This window comes from Pholcus phalangioides, unplaced genomic scaffold (genome assembly GCF_987345545.1).
Source record: "Pholcus phalangioides strain wild (caught in Gottingen) unplaced genomic scaffold, Ppha-v1.0 ptg000039l_1, whole genome shotgun sequence".
In the NCBI taxonomy this organism is placed as follows: Eukaryota; Metazoa; Arthropoda; class Arachnida; order Araneae; family Pholcidae; genus Pholcus; species Pholcus phalangioides.
Window position 1 is genome coordinate 27114049 of NW_028301625.1, and position 13839 is coordinate 27127887.

The 13839-nt window shown below is 33.5% G+C and overlaps 1 protein-coding gene across 3 annotated transcripts in view; it reads left to right on the plus strand.

The window, feature by feature from the left end:
- LOC149065784 (histone-lysine N-methyltransferase 2C-like) overlaps positions 1–13839 on the plus strand; it is a 385748-nt gene that overhangs the window by 47193 nt on the left and 324716 nt on the right. For all 3 annotated transcript variants that reach the window (XM_089253606.1, XM_089253607.1, XM_089253608.1), the window contains 4 exons: positions 3002–3101; positions 7530–7736; positions 8879–9015; positions 9388–9521. In XM_089253606.1, the coding sequence (XP_089109732.1) occupies positions 3002–3101; positions 7530–7736; positions 8879–9015; positions 9388–9521 (578 nt within the window). The remainder of the gene's footprint in view (positions 1–3001; positions 3102–7529; positions 7737–8878; positions 9016–9387; positions 9522–13839) is intronic.

The following is a 13839-nucleotide window of genomic DNA, read 5'->3' on the forward strand; positions in this document are numbered from 1 at the left end:
TACATGTGCAGCAAGTCACTTGAATGGCCTGTAAGTGCGCAGCTGGCCATTTGAGTGGTCTGGAAATGTGTCAAGAGTGCCACTAAAACAATCTATAAAAAATACATCAGGCCACTTAAAATGTTAATGTATCGCAGACGATTAGGTGATCTCTGATCTGTGTGCTGCGAGCCACTCAAGTGATCTGAAAGCATGCCGCAGGCCACTCAAACGTTCTGTAAATGTGCCTCCAGCCACTTAAAGTAATCTGCAAGTGAACTGGGAGTTTGCTGCGGGTCGCTCAAGTGATTTGGAAATGTGCTTGGGGTCACTTAGGTAATATGCTGTTGGCAGCTTAAATGATCTGGAAATGTGTCCCACTTAAATTTTCTGATGATCGTTCGTGGATCACTTGTGTGGTTGTTTATTCATCCTGGGCCACAAACACTGAGGGCCATGGGTTAGCATGTGTGTTTTAAGGCATACTAGGTTCATATTTATGGTATTGATGACTGCCGTCATCTTTGAAAAAAACAGACATTCATAAACATATGCAGGTCATTCTAATCGTTGTACCATTCGGATGTAATGTAACTCCAGGAGGTGTTACATCAAGGGTGTTCAACATTCAGCAGAGTTTTTTCAATTTCAAATTTATTTTACAATTTGTGTGAATACATGTTGTATGATATTATTGGCAACAAAGGAGACAAATGTCCCATGTGGGCCATTTCATTGATTTTGAAATGTGTTGTGGTCATTTAAGCTGACCTGTAATTATGTCTGGGTCAATTGAGTACTCTGAAACTGTGCCTCAGTGATCTGTAAATTTTCCACGGGTCACCTAAGTGATCTGGGAATGTGCCATGGCACACTTAAAGAATGTGGAACTGTGGCACAGGTTACTTGAGTGATCTTTAAAAGTCTCATTAGTCAATTGAGTGCTCTGGAACTGTGCTGCATTGATTTGTAAATATGCTGCGACATATTTACTGATCAGGGAAATGTCCTGCGGGTCACTCGAATTACATGTAAATGTGCTATGGGTCATTTTAATGATGTTCAAATGTGCCAAGGGCCACTTGAGTGGTCTGGAACTCTGCCATGAGTCACTAAGTGTTAGTGAACAGTGTCGCAGGTCACTCAAGTGATCTAGGAATGTGCCACAGCTCACTTAAGTGAAGTGGAACAGCAGCTCGGGTAACTTGAGTAATCTGAAACTGTGCTGTGGTGATCTGTAAATATGATGTGAGCCACTTGAATGACCTGAAACTGTACCACAGGGTTTCTTGAACGATCTGGAAGTGTGTCGCTTATTTCATTTTTACAAAATTAGGTTTGAAAATGTGGACCACAACAAATGACTCTGGGGCCACATTCAGCCCGTGGGCAATGGGTTAAGCATGCATGTGCTATATTTCTATGGCACCTAGACAGGTTTTTTTCCTTCTTCGAAGAGGAAAGGGGGGAGAATGGATGAAGATAATTAATTGGACTTTTCAAGTAACAGTAGAAATTTGATTTATTTATTTTTAGTGTAGCTATTTGCATTGTTTTTGATCCCACATTCTGTGGAAATAAAAGATTTTCAAATTCGTTAGAGAACTTGAGTTTCTTAAAATAGCAATAGAAAACACTATAATTAAAATATATAAGGTGTGAATCTCAATAGCACAACATTTTTAAATGCCACAATAATTTGGGAATTCCATTTTTTTCCTGTTTTTTGTCTATGGTTTTCCTATTTTTCCTACTTTTTTCAAATTTTCACGTCTAGACCTGCATATGCAAGATTGATCTTTAATTTTTCGTCTTGTTGAGGGCACAGCCCCCTATGTTCTCTGTGATCAGAGGTGCAATATACAATAAACGTATGAACTTAGGGCTGTTACTTTGCTAAAAAAATTTGCACCAACGTATAAATAAAAAGGTAGGAAAAATGTATCTTTATGCTACGCATAATGTAATTTGGAGAATCACGATCTCTCCCAAGGCCAACAAGAAAAATTCCACGTTTCCAACATCAATAGTCACCGAGATAATGAAATTCAAAAAACAGAGAAAAGGTTCAGGTTGGGGGAACAGCATATATTCATGAACAGTACTTTTTTCCCTGATTTATGCTGTTCTTTCCCAACTCTCCTCTGATTTTAAAATTCAAACATTTCTGAATATTGCTTTTGAAAGCGTGGAATTTTCTTTGTTGCCCTCAGAAGAGACCGGGCAAAAACTTCCTAATTGGGGTTTGAGCACAAGGTGTCCGTGAAAAATACACAGTTTTTGTATATAAATTTTTTTTTTGTTTTTGTATAAAAAGTTTTTGTTTTCAAAATACATAGGTTTTGTATTTTAATAACTATGCAACCCCTTGCAACATAAATGACATAAGTTCTGCATATTATTTGTATACTTTTTCTAATTGGAAGTATGCCTCTAGGATCAATGATTTGCCAGTAAAATGTGGCCCAGGGACTTTCCTTACTACCCTGTATATATACACTGAAGTGCCAAAAAAAATTTACACTCAACTAATATCATATAGGGCTCCCCAGCACTCAGAACTGCTACAACACTACGTGGCACTGAGTCACATTCAGACACTTACGAATCTGTTAGGTATTAATATTAGTCTGACTCATTTTTCAATCTCTATAAAGCAGCCTTTCTCAATCTTTCTAAACCCAAGAACCAGTTCAGTATCTGAAACAATTAGACAGACCACCAATTTATGTGTTAATTTATTTGGGTCTATATGTGAATATAATATTCATGGCATACAATTTAAAAATTTCTGGTATTTATAATTAAATTTTTTTAAGTCTGCTTGCCAAGATTGAGAAACGCTGTTCTAAATATTAAAACTTAACAAAAAGGAAGTTGTAAATTAAGTATATTCAAAAAATTACTTCAATATTAGCTTCCCCCCCCCCTAAATTAATGACTTTTTCTAACCCTGGTTTCTTGCTGGAAAATATTTTATTTATTTAACTGGCTATGTATAATTTGGTTACTTTTCTTGCAGGCGATGAAAAAAATTTTGAAGAAATAGTGTCATCAGCTGTTGGTGTACATGCACCAAGTTTATCATCTGAAACTACTTTCAAAGAACCTGATGTTTTTAGGTAAGGTGTGTGTGGAAAAACAGATTAACATTACTAGATGTATTGAAAACTGGCTGTTTATACTGATTATGGAAAGAAAAATTCACCTCTGCTGCTAACGGGGGCTCAAACCCATGGTTCTTGTAATCCGGACAAGTGTGCTACCACCATGCTATAGAAGCAGCTAGCATTAACAGCCACTTTTCAGTATATCTTGCATTGACGAGTGAAGAGGACATCTTTTCTCTACATAAATTAATATTGAAGAAACATTTTTTTTTTCTTTTCTGAACTAGAAAGTTGTTGATTCAAGATACTTTTTTTAAACCCTTTAATTGTTCCTATCATAGATAAATTTATGAGCTTAGTGGGCTGTTGAATCTCCCATTGTCAATAAAAAGAAAAAATATTTTTTCTTCTTGTGCAAACAGTGAGGTGTATCTGATTATTCACACGGTTTGAAGGTTAATTGCACAAAAATCAAGTTTCTTAATCTTATTGGAGATTGTTTTTTCTAATCAAGGAAAAAAAGATTCTCGAAAAATCACATCAATTTTTGTTTCTTTTTTTAAAACCTGATTTTCATCGCGACATAAATATCACACTGATTGATGATTGAGCAGTTCAATATTTATGCATGAAATGCCAACTTCTTAATTTTCCAACCCTCGGTTGTTGACATCTTCAGAAGATTTTTTAAGGTCTTAAAATAATAAAAGAATGATGAGATTTCTAAATACAGTCAATACTGCTTATTAGAATCATGGATAATGTTATCATTCAGGTATTGTTATCACTTTTGCAATGAATGGACAAATTATATAACATGGGAAAAAATTTGTTTTTAGTTATTGGGACTTCAGATAATGTTATCAATTTTTTTTGTCAAAAATTCCCCCCACATTCTGAACTTGAGGTTTAACCAAACTTAATTTTTTTCCTGTAAGATATTGTTATCAGGCTGCAAGACTGTAGGAGGCTAGAAGGTGTTCTCTCCTCTCTCTCCCTTGTGGACAAACATTTCTGTACTCTGTAATTGGTCCGTAGTTATTTTCTATGATCCATATACGTGTTTAGCTGTTTTTGCAATGACTTTTCTATAAAGCCCTTTTCTTAAGATTTTGACCAGTTTCTTTCAGTTGACTGGATTCATGTTTCTTTTCCATAGAGACTCAAGGAATCGATGAAACATATTTTGTACATTAAAAAATATTGTCATTTGTGATAAACATTAGACAGTTCCATTCTAACGCCTCACAATGGCTGAATAACAAAAATGCAGATTAGCTTAAAGGAAAAAAAGGTATTGCCCCATTTTATCAATACCCATTTACCATGTGTCCCATTCGATCAAACGGAATGTATGGTCACATTACTTAGAAACAGGACTTTTTCGAATATAGTAATCATTCAGTTATTGTTATCAGAAACTTTGAGTGAGAATGTGATCACATTAAGTGGTGTGGACTGCATTTAATTCTTCATGAATATTTGGTTGACAAGTTGCTGTTCCACATATACTATGTTAGATGTTCTGACAACCATATAATTCTTCTGGGTAATCAAGCCATGTCAAAGCATTCAGACCAAAATCAGGCATCCTTTTAAATTTGAAATCTGTACCATAGCTTAATTACAAAGTAGAATTTTATGGTTGTTGGAATGACCTAAAGTTTATGTGACTTTATATTAGGTGTATTTGTTGCTTCAAAAAATTGTGTGTAGTTCAGTCTGATAATTTATATATTATAAAATCAAAACAAACCAACATTTCATTTCATTGCTGAAAAACAAAGACTTGTTAATGACCTTGAATTTGTAAAAAATGATGCGCTGGGATGGTGGATAGAGATTTATTCATTTATACAATATTGTAGGCCAAGGCCTATACAAAACAATACTTGATTGTAACAGATATTGTTTTATGTTGTACAAAAATGCAGCTTTCGGGGGAGAATCAATGATATTGGAAGGAAGTTTGTTCCAGTCAACTATGATTTGGGCAAAGTAATTTTATTTATATACAACAGTCGATAAAAACAAAAATAGGATTTAATTTTTGGGTATAGTTAAGTGTGTTATAGAAATATGATGGCTTAGTTAGAATACCATAAGTATTAAAGTTTTGATGATCATGTGGAGAATCATCTATAGCAGTGGTTCTCAACCTTTTTGATATCGCGGCCCGGTATATTATTTTTTCATGTCTCGAGGTCCCAGTCTTGAGTATAGTCATACAAAATTTTAAAATATTTCCAAAAACAAATATGTAATTATACGAACTTTTACTATAGTAATCGTAAATTATTAATAAGTAATTCTGTATTATATGATAAACTCAAATAATTAATGAAAAAAATCAAATTTCTAATTACACATACATAGATTAATAGGCATTGATTCATTTATATGTTTAGTGAGGGATGTTTACGAGCTCGAAGTTTTTGAGTAAGATGAAATAATTGCATTAAACATATTATTCCATAGCTTAAAAATACATACATTCTCTCTCTCTAATCATTGAAAATTCATATTATATAATGTGAAATTCTGGTCACTTTACCATAATTAAATTGAGCATTTTTCTTAGTTACGACAAAAATCAATGAGAAAAATCTGTGTACACAGTAACTCCTCCAAAAAAGTCAGCCATAGCAGAAAGATGTCAGGGTAAACACTAACTACCATGTCACCCACCTTAGATATTTCAGAAACAGGAAAATTAATATTTTAATTGAAATATCTAAATGAGGTTTCACGAATCTATGAATTTAACGTTATACTACCAGCACAAATTATTACCTCAATTTAAAAATGAAATACTTCAGTTTAGCAAAAATTAGAACTTCCAAAACAGTGACTTACCATGGATTATGGCACTGATGAGGCTTTTGTTGTTTTTTGCCCATTATCTCGTTAATTCTGGGCTGAATCGAAGTAACAGCCAAACAGAGACAGTCAAAAAGTTGTAAACGGTTTTGTTTTGAGCACAGTCATAGTAGAAAAAGCCGTTTCACAAAGATACGTGGTAGAAAAACAAAGAATAAGTCTCGTTGCCACCTCATGCCAATTTGGAAATTCTTTTTTTACTTTTATCCAGAATTTTGCAAGGCTAGTAGAATTATAAGTACTTTCCAATTCTTTGTCGGATGACAATTCACACACACAATTAGTTAAAGGGTTTCTTGATAAGAAAGGGCTACGGTTTCGTATTCAAGAAAAGGATTCACGATCCACATGTATTTTTCCCTTGGATCCTCGTAATATTTTTGAAACGACAATAGCAACATCTTTAAATGTGATTCAATAACATCTGGAATAAGGGTGCTTGAATGCAAAAGTCATCTTTTTCCATAACATATTCTGAGTATGACTGGTGAAAATAATTACGAAATGTTTCAATCATTTTCAGCCAGAGTTTGAGTTTCTTTTTAAATGATTCAACCTTATTCCAAGAATGAAACGTTGTTTCTGATTCCTGAAGTTTCAAATTCAATTCATTTATGAAAGAAAATATGTCGCTGGGGTTTGCCAACCTGGCCACCCACTTCTTATCTTGAAAGAAGTGGGTGGCCAGGAAATCTCGCTCAATAGAAGTCAAACATCTGCGTTGTTAACTTTAACTGATATGACATGAGCAGATTTACCTTTCCTCACATCTATTTTTTGCAAGATATAGAAGTGCACAAGTCTAACTCATGGCCCCCACAAGGGGGGAAGGGCTGATGGGGAGCTCTAGACCTGGGACAATTACTGTGATTTTGTGTTTTTTCATGTTATAAATTCACTATGATAAAGCCTGTGAAAAGTCTGGCTTGGGGCTCGCCAAAAATCCCAGCCTAGGGGCCCTGTTCCAGGATCTGGAGGCCACTGTCTAACTAACTACAAAACTAGCTGATTTACGTTAGCTGAAATTGGACACAAAAACTTTGATTCTCGTGTATATTTTAATGGGAATTTTTTTTATTCTCAGCCACCTTGTTTGTTGGGCATTTTTCCTGCTGCAGCACCTGATTTTTGTATTTGTTATGATACAGCTGAGAGACATTGAAGTATTTTGTATATGACATTGGTGTCATCTCCCTGCAAATCAAGCTACATCATGAATTGGGATGCAATGACATCCCAAACCATGACATATTATTGTAATGTACCCTGCGACATAGCTTGAAAGGGTATTATCAATGCAATCAGTGTGGTGCATGAAATTGATTTTTCTCAGGAAGTATTGATATCCTGGCTGATGATTCAATTCCAGTGATTCTTGGCTGATCATTGTTTTTTATTATATAGCATTATAGTGTGATGGTTAATACTGTGATGCTGAGGATTTTAGTGATTTCACAAACTGTTAAGAGAGAAAACTATCCTATACATTTCCAAATATTAGCATTGAAACATCTCTTATTCTCTGGTGTTGATTAATTGAAATTAATTTCTCTATTTCAGATTGAAAGCATTCTGTTCTTTTTGCAAACGAGGAGAAAATAGTTGTCTAGGCCAAGGAAAGCTGGATATTTTCCCACCAACACCAGGTTTTACTTTCAATGAGAACATTAATGACAAAGATTCATTACTACATACCAAAATTAGTAACATAGAAGGTGATGCAATAAAGGTTACTTTAAAAAGAACAAAATCTATGAGGATAGCTCAGTGAGTTTTTTTTTTCGAAGATTTTTTTTATCTATCACTGAAACCAGTAGTCCAGAAATTTAATTATTTCAGCTTTTAAATGCAGTCTTTAATAGATGTGAGACAGCTGAATTCAAAGCACAAGATATTTGCATTTGTAATTTCCTGTAACTTTCTAATTCATGATGTCATTTCTCTGTCTTCTACTGCTCTTGCATCCATAAAAAATGAACTTTCCACAGCAAGAAAGTGACAGTTGGATTTGATGTCTTAGAAATTAAGAAACATGCTATAATTTCTTTGAAATTTTCTAAATGGAAGTTTTTGTTCATTGAAATAGCATATATGCAATGATCCCTCTCATTTTTTTTTACTTGCCCTTACCCGTTTTTTCTGTGCACAGCAAGGCACTTTTTCATATACATCGATGGTGACTTTTGGTATTTTTCTTGTGTTGAAATTTTATAAAATATATTAATATAAATTATATAATTAATCTGAATTTTTTAAACGATGCATACTGTAATCCACTACTTTGCTCTTGCTCCTACAGAAGTGGTTTTGCACCAAATTTGAAGAAAAGATTCATCACTTAGCAGCTATTTTTATGGATATTTCCAAACAGTTTAAATTCTGGCTGATAAGAGATGTTTTCAGCCAACTCATGTATTTGAGTTATTGTCTTTCCTCATTTTGTGATTGAAAATCTAACTTGTTCTTGATAAGCGTTCCAGTTGAAATTGAGCAGCACAAAATGTTTAGCAAACATTTATGATATGATTTTGATATCCAAAATGGTGGATGCATCAGCAACTCAAATATATCAGTTGACCGATAATGTCTCCTGTTGGGCAGAATCAAAACTGTTTGAAAATATTCATTAAAATAGCTGCTAAATAACATTAAATCCCTTTTTTCAGCATTGGTGCAAAGTTATAACCTGTAGGCGTAAAGTTGCTCAGATTATGGTAGGTTATTAAGTAGCGCTATTACAATCCTTGATTTTTATTGAAATTTTACCAATTTTTCGTACTAATTTTTAGAGCTCTGTTTCAAAAACGTATGTATATAAATTGTGCGTTGGAAAAATATTTTGGTTAGATATTTTTGAATGAACTTGGTATGTGGACAATTAATTGAATTATTAATGTTTTTTTATGCAGTGAGAATGTATTAGTTCAATCACAAAAGCTATATTCTGGAGAAAATATATTGGTTATCAATCAAGAGACATCTATTGAACTAGCTGGTGTTGGCTTTGATGAGCCTCCTGATCCTAGTGACATTTTTCTTCCTTCAGGTAAGTTTTTGGTAAATATTTTTGCTTTTTTGTGTCTAAAAACGAAATAAAAATTTTCAAAACTTACATCAAATTTTGCTTAAATATTGATGATTGGTTGGAAACATACGTTTTTGGCTGTTTCTCTGTAAAACAAAGTAATGTCATGGAGGTTAATCTGTTACAATGTTTAAAAAAAGCAAGCATTTATGCTAAGGTACATATTGAAATCAGTTTAATTTTATTTGATATTTCTTTCTATTCGATTTTTGCTTTTCTATAAATTTTGTAACTTATTGGGTCATTCTATCAAGAGATTGATGGTTTACTGTTGTATTTAATCTAGAATCAGCTTAAAATTTATTATTTAGTTAATATATATATTTTTCACAGGTGAAATAAATTCCCATTACAATTGTGCCATCTGGTCAGATGGTGTTAAAGAAAATGACGAAATTTCAAATGATTCCGAAGCTCAGACGAAATATTGTGGTGTTGACAAAGCTGTCTTTAGTGCATTATCTCAGGTATCCATAGAGAGGTGTTTTGTGTGTGTCCTACTTTGATCTAAATCCATTATTCATTGCATCAAAATTATTTTCTTGAATGAAACACACGGTTGACGCTCATTATAATGACCATGTATTATTGCGACTGTTCCATTATACCGACTGGTACAAAATGTCCCAAATGTTTTTTATTCATCCCTATGTTAATTTTCATTCAATATAACAACCTTCAAAGATCATTGCATCCAATATGATGTCCGAACTGAGCTCTGCCCAACCTTTTCTGCTCAAGAAATCTGTTTTTCCTTGATCTTTAGCCCTTTTACGATCAAGGACGTAATATTACGTTCAAATGCCTGTGGAAGAAATTCAAACAAGAGCTCTCACAAGCTGTTTTCTTTTCTGTCTCCTCCTCCTCCTCATCACAAAGCTTTGTTATAACCCTATGAAGTTGTTCTTCCTTTTATTTCTATACAATTATTAATGGTGATCTTTCCCACATGCGATGTATCCTAATATATAGATATCAGAGCGAAAGAGAACAGCTGGGTGAGGGAGGGTAAAAAGAGAAATCTACTTATACCTACTCCCTTATCTCTATCCTCTCTCTTATCTGTACTTATCTATTGTACTGTTTTCCTTTCATTTGTTTTTTCTTCTACTTTTTTTCCTTCACCTTCTTTCTTTGCAATGTGCAGTTAGATTAGGACAAGGTTACTATATTTATCACCCATTTCGTCGAATTGAGATCATCTGAATTTCTTGCCCATACCTTGTAAGTGAAGGGGTTAATATATTCGAGAATTCGCTATGATCTGTTTGCAGTGGTGAAAGTTTTGATAAAATATTTAGCAGAGTGTTTGTAGTCAAGCAGTTCTATTCCCTGTGGATGTTTTCCCAATTTTTTTCTTTTGTTCATTGCCTCCTCTGCCTAAGAATGTTTTTTTCTCATCACCTCCCTGAACAATCATGTGGGATCCTATATTGAATCTCTAACCCTTTGTGCCCTCTCGATCCAGCGTTCACCTCCAATTGGGATTGCCCTTCAAGAATATACACAGAGCGACTGGCCAAAAGTAGATAATTCCCTTCCAATCACCATGCACACCCTCTGTGAACCACACACTCCTTCCTGTTTGAAGAGCATATATCCGCTTATGTATGTGAGTCCCGTAAATCACTCGAGGACAGCACATATGATTTTCCGAGTGGACACAAAACCGTTTAACAGACCATCATTCCCCACATGGGAAGGGGGCGTTTATTGAGGTCTGAGAGGTCTACTAGAGTAGCAGGTCTTTTGAGGACTTACCAGGGAAAAGGAATATTTTTTATTATTCTAGGTTGCCACAAACTAGGTAAAAGTTTTTCTTGTTTTTCGCATTCCTTGAAAAGATGTCATTGAGAATATAATTAATGATAATTTATAACTTAAATTCATTAAAGATAAATTAATTAGGCAACTTTTTGTAATTCTGATTTTGAAAAAAAATTATTACTTTTTCAAGAGGAGAGAGGCAAGTGCAATTATGCATTATTTCATTCAGCCAGGGGTGTACCCAGGACATAAATGAGGACCTAAATGAGATTTTGAGTTAATAACCTTCAAAAAGTATTTCAAATTAATCAAAATTGATTAAAATTACTTGAATTACAATACATTTAATTAATCTTGTAATTTTTTTTTATAAAAATTTAAGTTTTTTTATGGGATGGAGCACTGTATTTGACTCTGTGCCATCCCCCCCCCCCACTAATGCCTGTGGGAAAATTTCCGGATTTGTGGATTTGTATATTCATGTTGAAAATTTGTTTTTCTTTACATTAATATAACATGGCTGGCTGAAGTGAGCTTGACTCGATACCCTTGGACCTTAATTGCATGTATTAAATTAATTATTATAATTTTTATATTTTCTACCCTGAAAAATGTCATTACAACTGATTATACTGTAACAAAATGTATGATATAATTTTTTTATTCTGTCAAAATATGGAATTATCTTAAGCTCAGTTTTTCCAAACTTTTGATGTAACAAATTCTCAATATAACATTTGTTTTCTGTGGAACAATGGGGTCATTATAATAAGCGTCGACTGTATTACAGAGAAGAAGTGTTTTTCATCATAATAAATCACATATTTTTCTCTAGAGCAGTGGTTCTCAACCGGTACTCTGCGGAGTCCTTGGGGCTCCTTGTACACTCTCCAGGGGCTCCGCGGCCTCTTGAAAAAAATAATATAAAAAAAATTTTTTAAAATAATTATAAATATTTTTAAATTGTAAAAATAAATCAGTAACTTTGATGAATAATTAAAAAATTGGCCTACGGGGCTCCGGCATAGAATTTTTTTACTTAGGGCTCCGCGAGTTAAAAAAGGTTGCGAACCGCTGCTCTAGAGTAATATTCTTGAACACGTCACTAAGATCTCAACCATAGTTCAGCTGACTGAAATTTATTTTGTCTCCTTGCTGCAGAAACTTTTGAAAATGGCAACTCTATCCTTGTTTGCATTTTAAAAACAGGAAAAGAGATTGTGTTTGAAATCTAACTTTTTCTTTTCCCTTTGCTTATTTATAAAGAGTTCATCTGAAATGTACTGCGTATACAATAAATGCATACAATTGCCCACTTGTCCTACTTTTCCTATTTTTGGTGAAATTTCCTACTTTCCAGGTTTTTCTATTTTTCTACCAAATCCTATAAGCAAAATTTATGTAACTTTTTCTAAATGAACAGGGAATCATCTAAATTCCACAATGAGAATTATGGTGTATATTTTGATTATATAAATAAAACAATAGTTCGCATGAAGAAACAGTTGGATATGTATTATTGGTTTTTGATTTTTATGTAACTCAATAGCATTCAATTGTCTTCTGTCATAAACAAAGTTTACTAAAATCTGCAAAGAGATAGAAGAAATGAAAGTGCTTCATCTGTTAGAAATGATCATGCTAGCAATGAGCAGTCCAAATGTGCCTTTAAAAAAGGCAATCTGCCACGGATTGGTTAAAATCCTCAATTTAACCAATCCGTTTCAATCTTCAATCCTTTCACCTGCAATTGTAGTTTAAACTGTATTGATGAATACGGCCGTTAGTATTATAACAAATCGTGGAATGGCAACAGTGTAACATTCAAATTTCAGCTGAATTGTTATTGTCATGTATGTCTCTGCTGGATGTTTATTAAAGTTTTTGTTAAGTTCTCATTCGTAATTGATGTAGTAGCATATCACTAAACAGCTATCATTGGTTTTTTACATTATAATCCCTAATCCCTCTGGAAGATTTGTTTAATGAAAATTTGTTGCGGTAAGTGGGGTTGGCGCTACAATGGGGTGCTCTATTACAGGGTTCGACCATACTTTCAGTTTCAAAAAGTACTCAAATAACTTGTCTATTTTAGATATGTCATTTATTGCACTTGGGGCTGTATATATGCTGAGAGCAGTAATTTAGTTTTTATATGGTCCTGCTATCCTCTAACTTCCAATTAAAAACATTTTTTCCTTTTTCTGCTGAATCCATCTGAAAAATTTCATTTCTTAAATTTTTTTATTATAAGTGCAATATCAGCCAAGATACTGGAGTTCAAAAATCTCTGAAAATAAAAGAACAGCATATAATAACGAAAAAGCTTATTTTACTCTTCGTACACTGTTCTTACGGTCTCAAGTAAAATAAATGATGTATCTGAAACAGGGTTTAAGCTAGATAAAAAGAAAAAAATGGGGGAAAAGTTTTAGCAAAATGCTAATGATTGATGGTTATTTGTCTACTCGTTTTGTATCTCCTGTACGCATTTTTGTGAAAGTGGCTACTACTTTTACATTCTAAGATTTTCTTTTGCATTTTACGAAAAATGCAACCCTAGCTTAAACCCTGATCTGAAATGAACAAGTTGTTTGAATACTTTATGTAATTGAAAGTATGGTTTTTATATATAATTAATGGTTTACAAGTAATTCAAGCTGAAGCAAACTCAAGTTTTCACCCTGTATGTATATACTGCTATATATTCACTGTTTTCTTCTGAGTCATTGAGCCAGAATCCCTGATAGAGACATGATCCTAGAGACATAATTTCATTTAGAATAAGTATTCAAATAACCTGTCTATGTGTAATATTGAATGGTGAACCTACTTATGAATATGTGGATAGGTAGATGTTACCTCACGCTTTCAGTTTTGGTTTAGTATATCTTGCGCTATTTGAAAAAAAAACACGAATTTTTTTAATTGTTTAACACCACTGGATTCATATGAGGCACTTGTTTGTTCTAAAATTTATTGTAGAATCTGGAGTCGAGAACTGAAAGAATTGAATTT